Source organism: Pezoporus occidentalis, unplaced genomic scaffold, assembly GCF_034315485.1.
Source record: "Pezoporus occidentalis ecotype Australia unplaced genomic scaffold, CSIRO_AGI_Poc_V1 ctg316, whole genome shotgun sequence".
NCBI lineage: Eukaryota > Metazoa > Chordata > Aves > Psittaciformes > Psittacidae > Pezoporus > Pezoporus occidentalis.
The window spans coordinates 166,200-179,334 of NW_026915116.1; the positions used below are offsets into that span (position 1 = coordinate 166,200).

Consider the following 13,135-nt stretch of genomic DNA (forward strand, 5'->3'; position numbering starts at 1 on the left):
ATAGAAGTACATTAGCATCTTTGATACACAAATCTGTGACCTGCATGAAGGAATTTACTTTGACCCCCAGATACCTTCTGTGTACTCTCTGGAAAATAATTAAGGATCCTTAAGAGGTCTTCTGAGAGTACTGCCACCAGTGGAATTGAAGGAAGCAATTAAGCCCTATCCATAAAACAGGTTCAGAGACTTAAGTGTGGCCTTCTCACGAACCTTTGGATCAGGGAGAAGAAATACAACCTGTTCTGCGTATCTTGAAGACTACGTGTTTGTGTCTGGGTTGAGTGTAGGTGGTGACAAGTATCTGTTCCAATGCGGCAGAGTCTTAATAGCAGCTTTTATGCTGTTGTTGCTCTTGTATTGCTGATTTTGTGACAAAGTGGTATTTAGGTATTGGCTAAGTATCCAGTTGCTTCTTTTGGCTGATCTTTCTACTAAATAAATCTTGAAGGATTTTATCCTAACTTTGGTAGTCTGAGATCCTCTGTAAAGGAGAGCAGCAGGTACTGTGAGTTGTGGTGGTGTTTCACAGCACTAGACAGCATATATGGCAAATACAATATAATTTACGTCATTTGACTGTTGATGCTTGCATGAAGTGTAGTTCATTCTGTGCCTCAAAAATTTTTATTTTATTTTAGATTTGAGGTTGTGAGGTTACCTTTGCCCCGTTCCAGGACATCGCTTTTCAGATGTGAAATTGCAGCTTGTAGTACTTTTGAAAAAGCCTTCTTAATTTTCAGCAGTCTGAGACATACTGTTTTGATGCAGACTCTGGCTCTGGTGGTCACATCTTCATGGCTTCAATGCTGGGTGGTCATAGGAAGCTTGATAAACTTTTAAAAGTCACTTAACCAAGGGCAGCCAGGTAGAAACTACATTTGCTGCACTGTTCGCCTGTCAACATGGACAGGAATGGCTGGAGAGAGGCTGTTATTCTAACTCCCTACATGGGCCTGTCTCTACACCTGACTATAGAGGCCTGAGTTTTAATTTCTAATAATGCAGGATCTACCAGTTTTAAAGACATCTTGAAGATTTCTTACCTGAAAGCTGATTTTAGGATATGTCAGCAGAAAACCTTTTACTGGACTTTTCTCTCTCCTTATCGTGAAAATAGCATCAAAATCCACACCTTCAGCAGAAATCATAGAGCTTGGGAGGAGTTTATTTTTCCACATGATAATTTAAGTAAGGATTGTTGTAAACTGACATGTTAAGAAGAATAACTGTATGACTTGTCTTAATCCTGTATGTGAATCACTAGTATGTGATCTTCCTGAGTACACTGAAGGGGGAGCTTAGAAGGCTGGATGAGGAGGATGAGCCAATAAACCTGGATATCTCTGGATGCTTTCACACAGAGGGAAGAGCTGAATGGCCCAAGTAAACTGTTCAGTTAACACGTTCTCTGTTATAGAATCATAGAATGGTTTGGGTTGGAAAGGACCTTAAGATCATCAAGTTCCAACCCCCCTGCCGTGGGCAGGGACACCTCCAGTCCCTTTGGTCTTGTTCTGTGTTGGTCAGTCCTAAATTTGTCTGGCAAGCTATGGAAACATAGAAGGGTGTAGTGAGACAATAGCTCAAATTTGAGCGCTCTGCCTGATAGCTCCATTGTCAAGGCAAATGGCAGCTCCCCAAGTAAAATTAGTGAAAGGTATGAGTGATCAGCATTTCTAAAAACTGTTTGTCAAGCGACTCCTACTATAGTTGCATTCAGAACTTGCTGCATTGGCTCTCTTAATGATCATGCTGGATTGGGTTGCCTGAAGGTCAAATTACATTTGTCCTCAAGCTGCGAACATGCTCTAGAGTCATAAGTTATCAAAAGATCTGAGGATTCAGTGATGCTGCAGTACAGATTGCTTCTAAAAAAGCATCATGTCTCACAGGGAGATACTGGGATAGTAGTGCTGGTTGAAAAGTTTGGCTTGTTCATAAGGGACTAAATAGGATTTGATTAGAAAACATTAGGTCAGGATTTCTCGTATTGTCAGCGGCATCACTACTGAGGATACTTAGCTTGAGAATTTTAACCTCCTGCTTGTGCTCTGAAGGTGCTGTATGAATCAGAATGTCGGTTGAATGAAGGCTGAAGAAGTATAACAGCTAATTTAGGAAGTGCTTTGTAATTGTATTTTTAAAAGATTGAAAAAAATAAATCTTTAAGTTGCATTTTAGAATCAGAACAGCCCGGTTTGCAGGGGACCTCAAAGATCATCTGTACATCATGGTACAGCCTTTCATGGGAAGGGGAACCTAGCATCCTGATGATTTTGCACCCTGTCCCATCACATCTTGAAAACCTCCAGCCACAGGGACTCCACCACATGGGGAGGTTGTTTTGTCGACTGATTATTCTCCCAGTGCAACTTTTACCCATTGCCCTTTTCTTTTTCGTGTGTCTCCTTGTGAAGGGAGAGCCTTCATCCTCTTTGCAGCTGCCCTGTAATACTAGGGTAGTGTGATGTGATTCCCTCTGTGAGACCTGTCTTCCAGAAAGAAGAGACCTAGATCCTTCAGTCTTCTCTGATAGAGCTGGTTCTCCAGCCCTTTGATCATCATCTCCTTTTTTACCTTGTCTAGTCTGTCCACATCTTTCTTGAACTGAGATCAGAAGCGGAGAGTACTCCAGGTATGGCATGAAAAGCACATCTCTGTCTCTGTAGTAATGCCCATACAGATGCAGCCCAGGATCCCATTTGCCTTCATAGCTGCAGAGATACACTCCTGACTCATATTCAGCTTGCTGTCTGCCAGGACCCCCAGGTCCCTTTCACCAAGGCTGTTTCCCAGTCACACAGATCCCAGACTGTACCGAGTTCTTCGGTTATTTCATTCCAGGTTCAGGACTTTGCCCTTGCCTTGAACTTCATACAGTTCTTGCTTGCCAGCTCTTCCAGCCTGTCCAGGTCTTTCTAAGATGGCTCTCCTTTCTGAAGTGTCCAACTCACCCACCATCACCAAACCTGGTGAGGGTGCTTTCCACCCCATCATCCAAATCCCATATGAAAATGCTGAACAGCATCGATCCCTGGGTGACCCCACTTGTGACAGGCTGCCAGCTGGAGGAAAAATCATTGATGGTCACCCTCTGAGTGCAGCCTGTGAGCCAGTTCCCTGCGCATCTTGCATACCACCCATCCAGTCTGTGTCTTGCTAGTTTGTCCAGGAGAAGGCTGTGGGAGCCAGCATCTAATGCTTTGCTAAAGCTCAGCTAAACAACATCCAGTGCCCTCCCCATGTGGGCAGAAAGTGATGTCGTCTTGTACCAAGCTCAGGTAGCTGATTGTCTTGTGTTTGTTATGGTGATGAAAGACCTCAGAGCTTCTCTTCCCCTTTCCTGGGGAAAGCTTGACTGGAAGTAATCTTGGTTTAGGCTGATTTCCCCCATGTAGTATATTAGATACTTTGCCTCTGGGATACATTTTGAGAATGCTATTGAGTCTGCTGCAAGTACTCCACCTAATGCGAATGTAGCAGATGTGTTTATGGAGAAGGCAGGAAGGATCATTTTCTGTGCTTACATCGAGACCTTCTTTAGCGTATTCCAGTCTGGTGAACTTGGGAATATGAAAGGACTCTCCTCAAAGGGCAAGCCAGGTCTGACTTCAGTGGGTGCCTGGTGACTGATAGTGGGGGAGTGGAGGGGAACAGCTTGTGACTCATGGTGGGGAGAGCAGGCAGCTTCCTGCAGGGGTGTCCGTGGTGGGTTGTGTCAGCAAGCGCGTGCTGAACAGCCTGCCTGTTGTTCAGGAGGGTGCTCTGCAGCTGTTCTTGGAGGACCAGGAGTCAGGAGCTAAACAACTCCGTCCCTCAGTTCTTCATCCCAGGTGTCTCATGTTTCTTAGGAGGAAACTGTTTATCTGTGCCCTTGATTCCTTTTCTTGGGCTCTGAAGATCAATCTGCCATCTTGAGCAAATTCCTTCAGATTGTTTTTTCTCTCATGTTTGGCATAGGTCACCCCCCACTTTACGTTGCCAGGGAGTTTGTTTTAAATCTGGTAACTCTGAGACACGGCAAAATGAAAACACTGTGACTAAAATAGCTGTGAGTGAAACTCCCTCCAGAGCCTTAACTCAAAGCTAAAAAAAAAATAAAAATAGTCATTTGTACATTGATTCTTGGGAGGAGGTAAAGCCTAAACCTCTGCCAAAGACAGCAAACCTGAAGCAGAGAGAGATGCTCCCTCACAGTCCCTCTGCTTGGCATCATCTTTGTCCCTCTGCCCAGAAAGAGGAATCTCTACAGGGTGGTTTTCGACATCCAGCATTGAGTGATAAACCATATGGTTGGCTTTTCTGAGAGAGGAAATACTTTAGACAATGATTCTTTACCTCTTTTAGGCTTCTCAGAGTTTGCTTAAAAATAGTCATTGATACAACTTTTCAGTATAGCAAAAGGGCTCCAGTTTAACTTCTCCTCTTAGGACATCCCCTATACCCTTTTCTGCCTAGGCTTTCAAACTTAACACAGTAGTAGCAATAGTAATAATATGATCATCATCAATATTCTTACCCAGATCTCAAATCTGAGGTAACCTAATGTTTTCCTTGTTTGGCTAGAAAATGCTATTGGAGACTGAAGGAAAGGAAGAGGTCCTCTCATCCAGTCAAAAGTTTGTTTTGACATGCCTGTGGATCTCCATTATGAACATACTGCATTGAGGCAGTGGGGTGCTTGCACAATTGTTACATATTTTTGCCTTGTGATTTGTGACTTTAAATCTGAATGTCATTTCAATGGTAAATGGCATTCTGACACCCAGCTCGGTGATTTCATGTGAGACCAGTGGTGTTAGTACTAAACATCTTACTGTAAAGACTCACTGTCAGTAATAGTGGACTTGGGCAAGCCCCTTGCATGCTTAAATCCAGCTTGCTCAGCCTCTATGTAGCTGGCTGGTGGGGTGAGCTACACTCACAGCTTGTGTCCTGAGCTCCCTCACAGCTTGTGTACACATTTGAGGGTTGTAATTGTTGTTAGCCTTCCTGTTAAGGCACTTGATGTTCCTTGTTCCTTGTCTCTGGAATTGAGTTTCATTTCTCCCAGCAAACTCTGCAGTGAAATGATTGTGATCTCTTGGGGGAAGGGAGGGGAATTGTTCTGTTAAATGTTGAAAGGCTTTATCCCTTGAACAATATAAAGGCTTGGACTAAAAATGACAGACCCTCTCAGATGCAGATGCATCACATCCTTTCATTTAAGTCACTGGTAATAAAGTACTCTGTTAATTGCTGCAGTACTTGCTCATCCTGCTTTTCCCCCACAGCTGCCCTTCTGCCAGCAGCCTGCTGTGAAAATCACCCTTTGTCTTAGTAGAGCATTAATTAGCGATGGTGTTCAGATCAACACCGTGAAGGGAAAGTGATGTTTATCCCGAATTCAAGACCTTTTTTTATAGCACTGACTTATGCTCTATTGGCAGTGGGTTTGAGTCTGTGGTATCAGCAGTACATACAGCACAGCAGAGCTGCAGTGGCCCAGGCTATGTTTTGGTTTATGAGCATGTTGATGATTGTGGTTGACACAACAGATCATCTTGTGGATTTTTTTGGTAAAAAGAAATGCCTTTGTGCAGTTGGGACGGAGCATGGGGCTCATCTGGAATTTAAAACTCTTTTTGTCAGCATAATGGCATCTGCACAAAGCTTTTAATGATGTAAATGCCGTTCAGCAATGTGTATCTTACAGGGCTTCAGGATGATGCTTTGGCTTCTGGCATTTTCCATGCTATAATCTTTCTGTGCTACTTACAGTGGTGAACGCATTTATCTAAAAGATGTGTGTCTGATTGTATACTGAAATAAAACTTTTGTTGTTCCCTGTCTCTCATTCTAGATGAAGCTGCCAGTGTTATTCAGTTTGGGAAATCAGCCAAGCGATCACCCGAGTCAACTCAAATTGGGCAGTATGGGAACGGCTTGAAATCGTAGGTATAACAAAAGCCAGCCTCCTGATACGAAGCTCAGGGCTGAGGTAGTAAATGTATTGTTTGCTTGCTATCTTTTTTTTTCTTTTTTATTCCCAGAAAAAAGAAGGCAGATGAAATCTAAATCCTGGTACTGTGGTTTGGGGGACAGGAGCTCTGACATCTACTGTAATTTTTCAGTGGCTGAGAAGTCTGTCAAGAGTTGATGACGGTGTTTTGCCATTATGTTTGTATGATGCAGAGGATACAGATCAGAGCTGGTGGAAAAAAAATGGTAGAGCAGGAAACAAAACCTTAGTATGCCTGTGGGAGACAGTAAAATGGGAACAAAATAGTCCTCTCACTAAGAAGGTTGTGGGCTGCTGTCAGATGGACTTCAACCTTTTCTTTTTTATCCTAAATCAAACAAATGCATAGAGAAGGAGAATAATGGAAGGAATGAGAGGAGGAGTGGGATTAGGTGGCAGCTGAACAAAGGTGGGGAGGAAATCTCATTAGCTGGAGGGGATTTGCTAGGAAAGAGAAGTGTTTCTGTGGTAAACTGAAGTCTTTGGGAAAGCTAGAGGGCTTTCATGGCTTACTCTGGCTGTTCCGCTTTATACTGTTCTGTGCGGCTTGATTTTTTTTTTATATGTATCCTCCTGGGGAAATCTGTGGGACCCTATAGCATGGGAGGAAAGAAGAAAAGGGGATGTAAGGGACTTTGATATCCCATTGATACAGCTGCAGTGTGGGACACATCCCAGATCCTGGCTGGGCACTTCCAGGACAGATCTCTGTCCTCTTCTTAACCTTGGGCAAGAGTCATACTATATTACAGGTGAGAAATGCAGACTGAAGCCTAAACATGCAAAAGGTGTGCTTTGGTATCACATCAGGCCAATCTGAAGAGAATTGAACTGACAGAACACTAATCCTTTTTTTGATGCAATGCTACGTTTCTTTGTTAAGGTTTTTTTTGACAAGTTAGGGTAAAATAGAGAAGATGGGGAAGGCACTGTTGGGGATAGCAGAGTGGGGAGGAAGATGGGACTGTGTCTTTTGTGACAGCTAGCTGCTAAGTTGCACTGTCTGAAGTGTCAGTGAGTCTTTTAAGTTAGACATAGGAAAAAATTGTCTCCCAGAAACTTGTTTGCTGCTGTTCATTCTGTGTGAAGTGAAATGAAGTGTGTCTTTGCTTTCTCACACTTCTGCTTGTCTATTTGCAGGATATTGTCACATCTCACGTTAGTCATCTTAGATTTTTTAAAAAAAGGTATTTTTTTTTTTTTTAAACTTGCTATCTAGGATGAGCCTGGGCATGCTGCGCATCTGCACTTCTTATTGTGACTCGTGTTAAGGGATTTGAAGCCTTATGAGAATGATCAGATTAAGATGCCTTTTGAAAGGAGAGATATTTAGAGAGAAGTGGTAGCTGCTGTTTAAGCCCTTCTTTTGCCTTACCTGGTTTTGGCATCTTGAACATAATAGGAAGAAAGTTCAGCAATGTGGTCTGCTTTCTAGAAAATGTTATGCATCAGGTGTAATATGCTGCCTGAAATCTGTCTGCAGGGGTTCCATGCGGATTGGGAAGGATTTTATCCTGTTCACAAGGAAAGACAACACCATGACTTGCCTTCTCTTGTCACGAACATTCCATGAGGAAGAAGGCATCGATGAGGTTTGCATGTACTTTGCTATAATGAACTAATGTGGTGAATGCTGTCTCAGCAGAACCTCTCCAGCTCCCAGAGGAGAAGTGTCTGTATCAGTGTTGGCTGCCACTGGTTGGACCAGTGGTATGGTTTTCTCTTGGTGATAAACTTGTAGGGGTTCTGCAAAGTCCTCAAAGGATTTTTCCTTTAGGTTTTAATTCTGAGAGTTCTCTAAACTCCAGCAAGTTTGAAGGGCTTGTTTTAATCACTTAGTGTTGCTTATGCTGAGTTCAGGACATGCCTAGACTTCTTGCATTTTCCTTTTTCCACAAAATTTGAGTATGGGATGTATTTAAATTTGTTGCTCTGATCCGATTTTCTGTAGAAAATTAAAGGTGTGCTTGAATGAGTCCTACCCACAGGACACAAACTCCAGACATGTCTTTTCTTTTGGATTTTTTTTAAACAAAAAATCAGTGTGGTTCTACCTGTTGAAAACTTGCGTATCTTAATATATAATTCAGGCATTGTTGTTCTGTATCCAGACTCTTTAACATGGAACTATTTTTGTGCTCAAACACAAGTGTTTTCCACGCAAGACTGATAATGAAAGGTTGTAAATTTGCACCGGGGTAGTATCTAAGAAAGTATTTTCCATTGTGATCATGGAGGGAGCTCTATAAAGAAGCTTTTGAGGGAGCAGTGCTTGTTAGTGGCCAGCTGATGGCTGAAGCAAGTTGGGAACAGTGATGTAGTTGTCACTGCGGCTCTGGAATCAGAAATTTGTGCTTGACCTCAGTTCTAAAGTGAGATCAGGATTCACTGTCCTTGATAGGCGGACCCAGGCTGTAATTCCATCTGTGGTTTTGTTCTGAGCAACAGAAAACACCAGTAGCCTTAGCTATAAATATAATAAAGAGTGAGATCTGGATGAATATGAGTGAAGGATATTTGAGTTCAAGAGAGAAGTACAGAAATTGAAATTTTTAAAAAAGCAAAATTTGGTTGTTTTTTTTTTTATGGTAGTATTATGAAAGTCATTGCAAGAGGAGGGGAAAAAACCCATTGAGTGTGTGAGTAGCCAGTACCATAGAGGTTACTTGGAAATAGCTCAGTCTAAGACTAGATGTTGTAGGACGACAACTCAGAGGCTGGTAAAGAGAGGTCCTTGGGCATTTGTCAGAAGGGGCAAGTCACTCGGTCATGTTCTGCAGACCAGAGTGGGTGAGCTATGCTCTTGATACAGTGCAATTTGCAGGTCATTGTTCCCCTGCCCACCTGGAATGCACGAAGCCGGGAGCCTGTGACTGACAACATGGAGAAGTTTGCTATTGAGACAGAGCTAATTTACAAGTATTCCCCTTTCAAGTCAGAACAGGAAGTGATGGAGCAGTTTAATAAGATATGTGGTGAGAAAGGTATGTATGGACAGTGCTGGTCACAGGCAGGGTATTTGGGGTTTGGCTGGAATTCATCTTATCAACTTGTTACTTGCTCAGGGACCCTGGTGATAATCTTTAACCTCAAACTAATGGATAATGGAGAGCCAGAGCTGGATGTGACTTCTGACCCCCGAGACATTCAGATGGCAGAAACATCTCCAGAGGGAACGTAAGTGTGATGTTACAAGCATTTGGGCTCTGATCATTTTATGTGTAGGGTTTAGCTATATACTGTGTGCATGTGCTTTTTAAAAGCTGCTCTTTCTGTGGTGAATTGGAGAGTTTAAAAGATCTTTAGTTTGTTCTTAGCGTTTTGGAGTTTATGTGGGTAAACATCCTGGAGGTGTTATGTTTGTGTGCTTGCGTGAATGCCTACTTTGTCTTGTCTCAGTTTAGTCAAAGCAGCAAACTCAGCGCTCTTCTTTAGGCACCTTAAAACAAAGGAGCCCTAAGCTATAGGTTTAATCTTCTATGCTCATCAAAGATGTTTTCATCAGAATGACAGCTGGTTGTGAGTCTGTGCTGCTTTCAAACTCATGTTCAGTTGTGTGATTAAATGAACCCTGGCAAGATGTGAACACCACATAGGTCAGCCTGTATGAGTGAATGGTAAAAGGGTAGTACTGACGGGGTGTATCAGCACATCATCCTGGGAGCACGAGCAGCTCCTGGATTTCCTGCAGAGGAGAAAGGAGGATGTGCTCAGAGGACAGTTGGAAGAGCATAGAGGGTTGTTTAGGGAAAGCTGCCTGAAAAGGAAAACATGAGCTCAGCTGAGACAAATGCTTGATTAAATCCCAGAGCTCCGTGGGCACACCTAGTGAGTTTTACCTGTATAATGAGATTACACACTGCTTCCCTGAAGTGCTTGAATTTCTCATAGAAATACAATTTCAAACACTGTAAACCTAGCTAATTCTGTATGCATCAGTTTGATGTTACTGAGTGCTCAGGTGCAGCAAACTCCTTGGCAATCTGATGTGATTCTCAGTTTCTTTAATGTGTGCTCGTGAGCTTTCATGATTAGCACTGATCACTGGAAGGAGCTTCTTCTCTCTGACCTTGTGATAGCATTTATGTGTGTGATCAGTGCAGTTCCTGTCAGAACATACACTCCTGAGTAACCGAAGGGTAAGAGAACATGCTAGCAAGTGGGGCACACGCTTAGTGTTCAGTGGGCCAGTTTATAGGTTTGACCCGTATTATCCAGCTGTATTCAAAACATCCTTTTCAAGCTACAGTGATACGTTCATCAGTGTTTTGTAACAGTATTTAAAATGTACAGCTCAATAGAAACTCTCTGTAGAAGACATGGGTAAAACAATATTAAAAGAAAAGCCTCACTTAACGCTGCTGCCCGGTAATTAAAATAGAAGGGCCTTGTCTTGTGCCTGGCTTTCTTGCTGAAGATTGTCCCTTTGGCATGTTTTGAAGGAGAAGGCTATGAGCTGAGATGCATGGGGTGTGAATCCTGCTTCAGGTGCTTAAAGTACATTGGGGTAATGCAGAGCAGCGTGGGCACTTGGCTACTGGGTAGAATTTTGTTGTAAAATAAGAATCTTACAAGTTTTGTCATGGAAAAACTTGTTCATTTGGTTTGGATAGAGGACAAGTCTCTGTGACAGTAGTATGTGACATGGCTCTTAAATGGTTGGGAATGAAGGGGAAAAACTGTGAAGGAAAGAGGAGGTGGAAGGCAGACTGAAAGAGACTCCAGGATGAGCACTCTGACTAAAGAGACACTGATTACTCGGGGCTGAACTGATACAGGCATCTTTGAGCTACATGGGCCAGACTGGGATAGTGTCTGCTGGTGGTTCTACCAGGAAATGCTGAACAAACTGCTCAGTTTCTGTAAGCATCCATCCCTCTCTTGCAGAAAGCCCGAGCGCCGCTCCTTTCGTGCCTATGCTGCTGTGCTTTATATTGATCCCAGAATGAGAATCTTCATAAATGGACACAAAGTACAAACAAAACGACTTTCATGCTGCCTGTATAAGCCCAGGTGAGTATTGGACCCAACATCTGCAGATGTGTAGGACTTCTTGGAGATTATTTATGGAAAGGGTTTAACATTTTGCTTTCCAGGTGTATCCTGCATAATTCCATGTTAAAGCTACAGAAACAGATCATATGGAAAAGGAGGTAGATAGTGGAAAATTTAATAACTTGAGTAATTTGTGCAATTTGGCTCCCTTTCAGAGCAAACCAAGAAATGAAGATAGTTTTTGTTCAAAATTACATATCCATATGTAATTTGGATATGTATCGGTTAGGTAGCTGTTTTTAAGGAAATAAATATGGTGTCTGTTAGAATTATTACTGAAAAGAAGGGAGGCTAAGCACTTTGAAACAGTTGCTTTGAAAATTAACTTACATATGTAGCTGGTAAAGGTTTGCATAGAGATTAGGAAATACTATTCCCTGTCTTCCTTTTAAGTTCCCTTATACAAAAAAGTTGAAAGCAAGAGAGGTGTGCTGCCAGTTGTCTTAACAGGGACTTGAAAAGGATATAAGGATGGGAGGGGGAAGAAAATCATGTATTTAAGTCTCCTTGAGGCAGTAGTGTTCTTCTGTCCCTGGGAGCACACAGGCTGTATTCCAAATACTATAACATGATTTGTCTTAATAAGTTAGTAATAATTTTATACAGTATTTGTGGATAGCTTTTCTGACAGCAGAAATATCAATTGTTTCAGTAGTATGGCGCACTGTCAACTTGTGTACTCATACTAACCACAGTCTTTTGTCATGATGGTTGCCTGGAGAGCCTGGCCCATTTTCAACTTACAGCCATGGCCTGCTTGTCAGGCTTGTACTTCCTCAGCTTTTTAAGTGACAATGTGTGAAATTATATTAGAAACTCGTGGATGAACAATGCCCCGCGGTTACACTTACTAGGATCAATGCTGGTGCAGGTTTATCTAACAAATCTACTTGTGCCACATCTGTGCAAACTCCTTGTAGATCTGCTTATGGTGGTAGGGCAATAAAAATTCCCAGCACTGTAAAGGCATTTACATTTAAAATCCCTACTCCTGCAGCAGAATAGAAAAGGCTACAAAGAAGGCCTCCCTGTAGAGCACAGTGTATGTCTTTTTGGTCTTGTGGCAATTATTGTAGCCTTGTTTTTCCATAAAAAGTTATTTGGGATGGGATTTGCCTCTTGAAACATCCAGAACTTTGTGTCTTAAGGCAGTTTCAGTTCCTGCAGACTCTGATCATCCTTCTTGGTGTCATCTCCTCTTCCCCAATTATGTGTCTCTGCACAGAGGTGATGCATACTCACAAGCTTCTGCCTCTTAAGCACACTTGCCTTTCACTCTACAGTAGTCAGTCTGTGATCTGCATTTGGCACATTATGGGAAGGTAGAACAAGCCACTGTGTCTCAAGCATGGTTTACAAGGCTGGGAGTCGGATGTGTAGTACACACAAATGTCGTGAAACCTTAGAACTGGAACTTGAAGATCCATTCAGAGTTGCTTTGCCACTTAGGGTCTTTGAGCTACACTGTGTGATGGGCACTGTCAGACTACATCTGTGACTGGCTATTTGCAGGAGAAAGGGTTGCTTATCTATAATGTGAGGTTTTTGAGAAGCTTACCATATATATTTACTCTTCCCTTCCTCTTCCAAACAAGCTATTCCTCGAAACATTGGGATTTCCCCTGAGAATATGGGCGTATTTCACTTCCAATGGTTAATGCAGAAAAGGGGATTGTGTTTGCAGCTGCTGTTAAAGCATCACTGATTTCAGAAGTTTTTGCCTAATTGCATCGAAAACCACTCAGTTCCTGATGTGTAAATCTCCTTCTCTATTGAATCTATTGAGAAGAGTAGAATAGCATGTGGAGACTTCATTCTTTCATACAGTGATGAAATCTTGGTTTGACCTTACTGCTGAGTTTGCTGATTCATAAACTTCAATCATGACAGGATGTACAAATATACTTCAAACCGTTTCAAGACTCGTGCAGAGCAAGAGGTGAAGAAAGCAGAGCACATGGCGAAGATAGGTGAGTTTTGGGGGTATGCATGCATCCTGACTGTGCTGTAGCAACAGCCAGGAAGATAGTGCCGTGCTGGATATGACCTGCAATTGCTTGCTTCTGTGATCATTAT

The 13,135-nt window shown here is 42.4% G+C and overlaps 1 protein-coding gene across 5 annotated transcripts in view; it reads left to right on the forward strand.

The window, feature by feature from the left end:
• Positions 1 to 13,135, forward strand: part of MORC2 (MORC family CW-type zinc finger 2) — a 38,699-nt gene that overhangs the window by 10,681 nt on the left and 14,883 nt on the right. For 3 of the 5 annotated variants that reach the window (XM_062628400.1, XM_062628396.1, XM_062628398.1), the window contains exons 5-11: positions 5,433 to 5,561; positions 5,846 to 5,936; positions 7,488 to 7,596; positions 8,829 to 8,988; positions 9,070 to 9,181; positions 10,892 to 11,017; positions 12,950 to 13,029. In XM_062628400.1, coding sequence (XP_062484384.1) covers positions 5,433 to 5,561; positions 5,846 to 5,936; positions 7,488 to 7,596; positions 8,829 to 8,988; positions 9,070 to 9,181; positions 10,892 to 11,017; positions 12,950 to 13,029 — 807 coding nt within the window. Of the gene's footprint in view, positions 1 to 5,432; positions 5,562 to 5,845; positions 5,941 to 7,487; positions 7,597 to 8,828; positions 8,989 to 9,069; positions 9,182 to 10,891; positions 11,018 to 12,949; positions 13,030 to 13,135 lie in introns of those variants that run through there. The other 2 variants (XM_062628397.1, XM_062628399.1) reach the window with 2 other exon arrangements.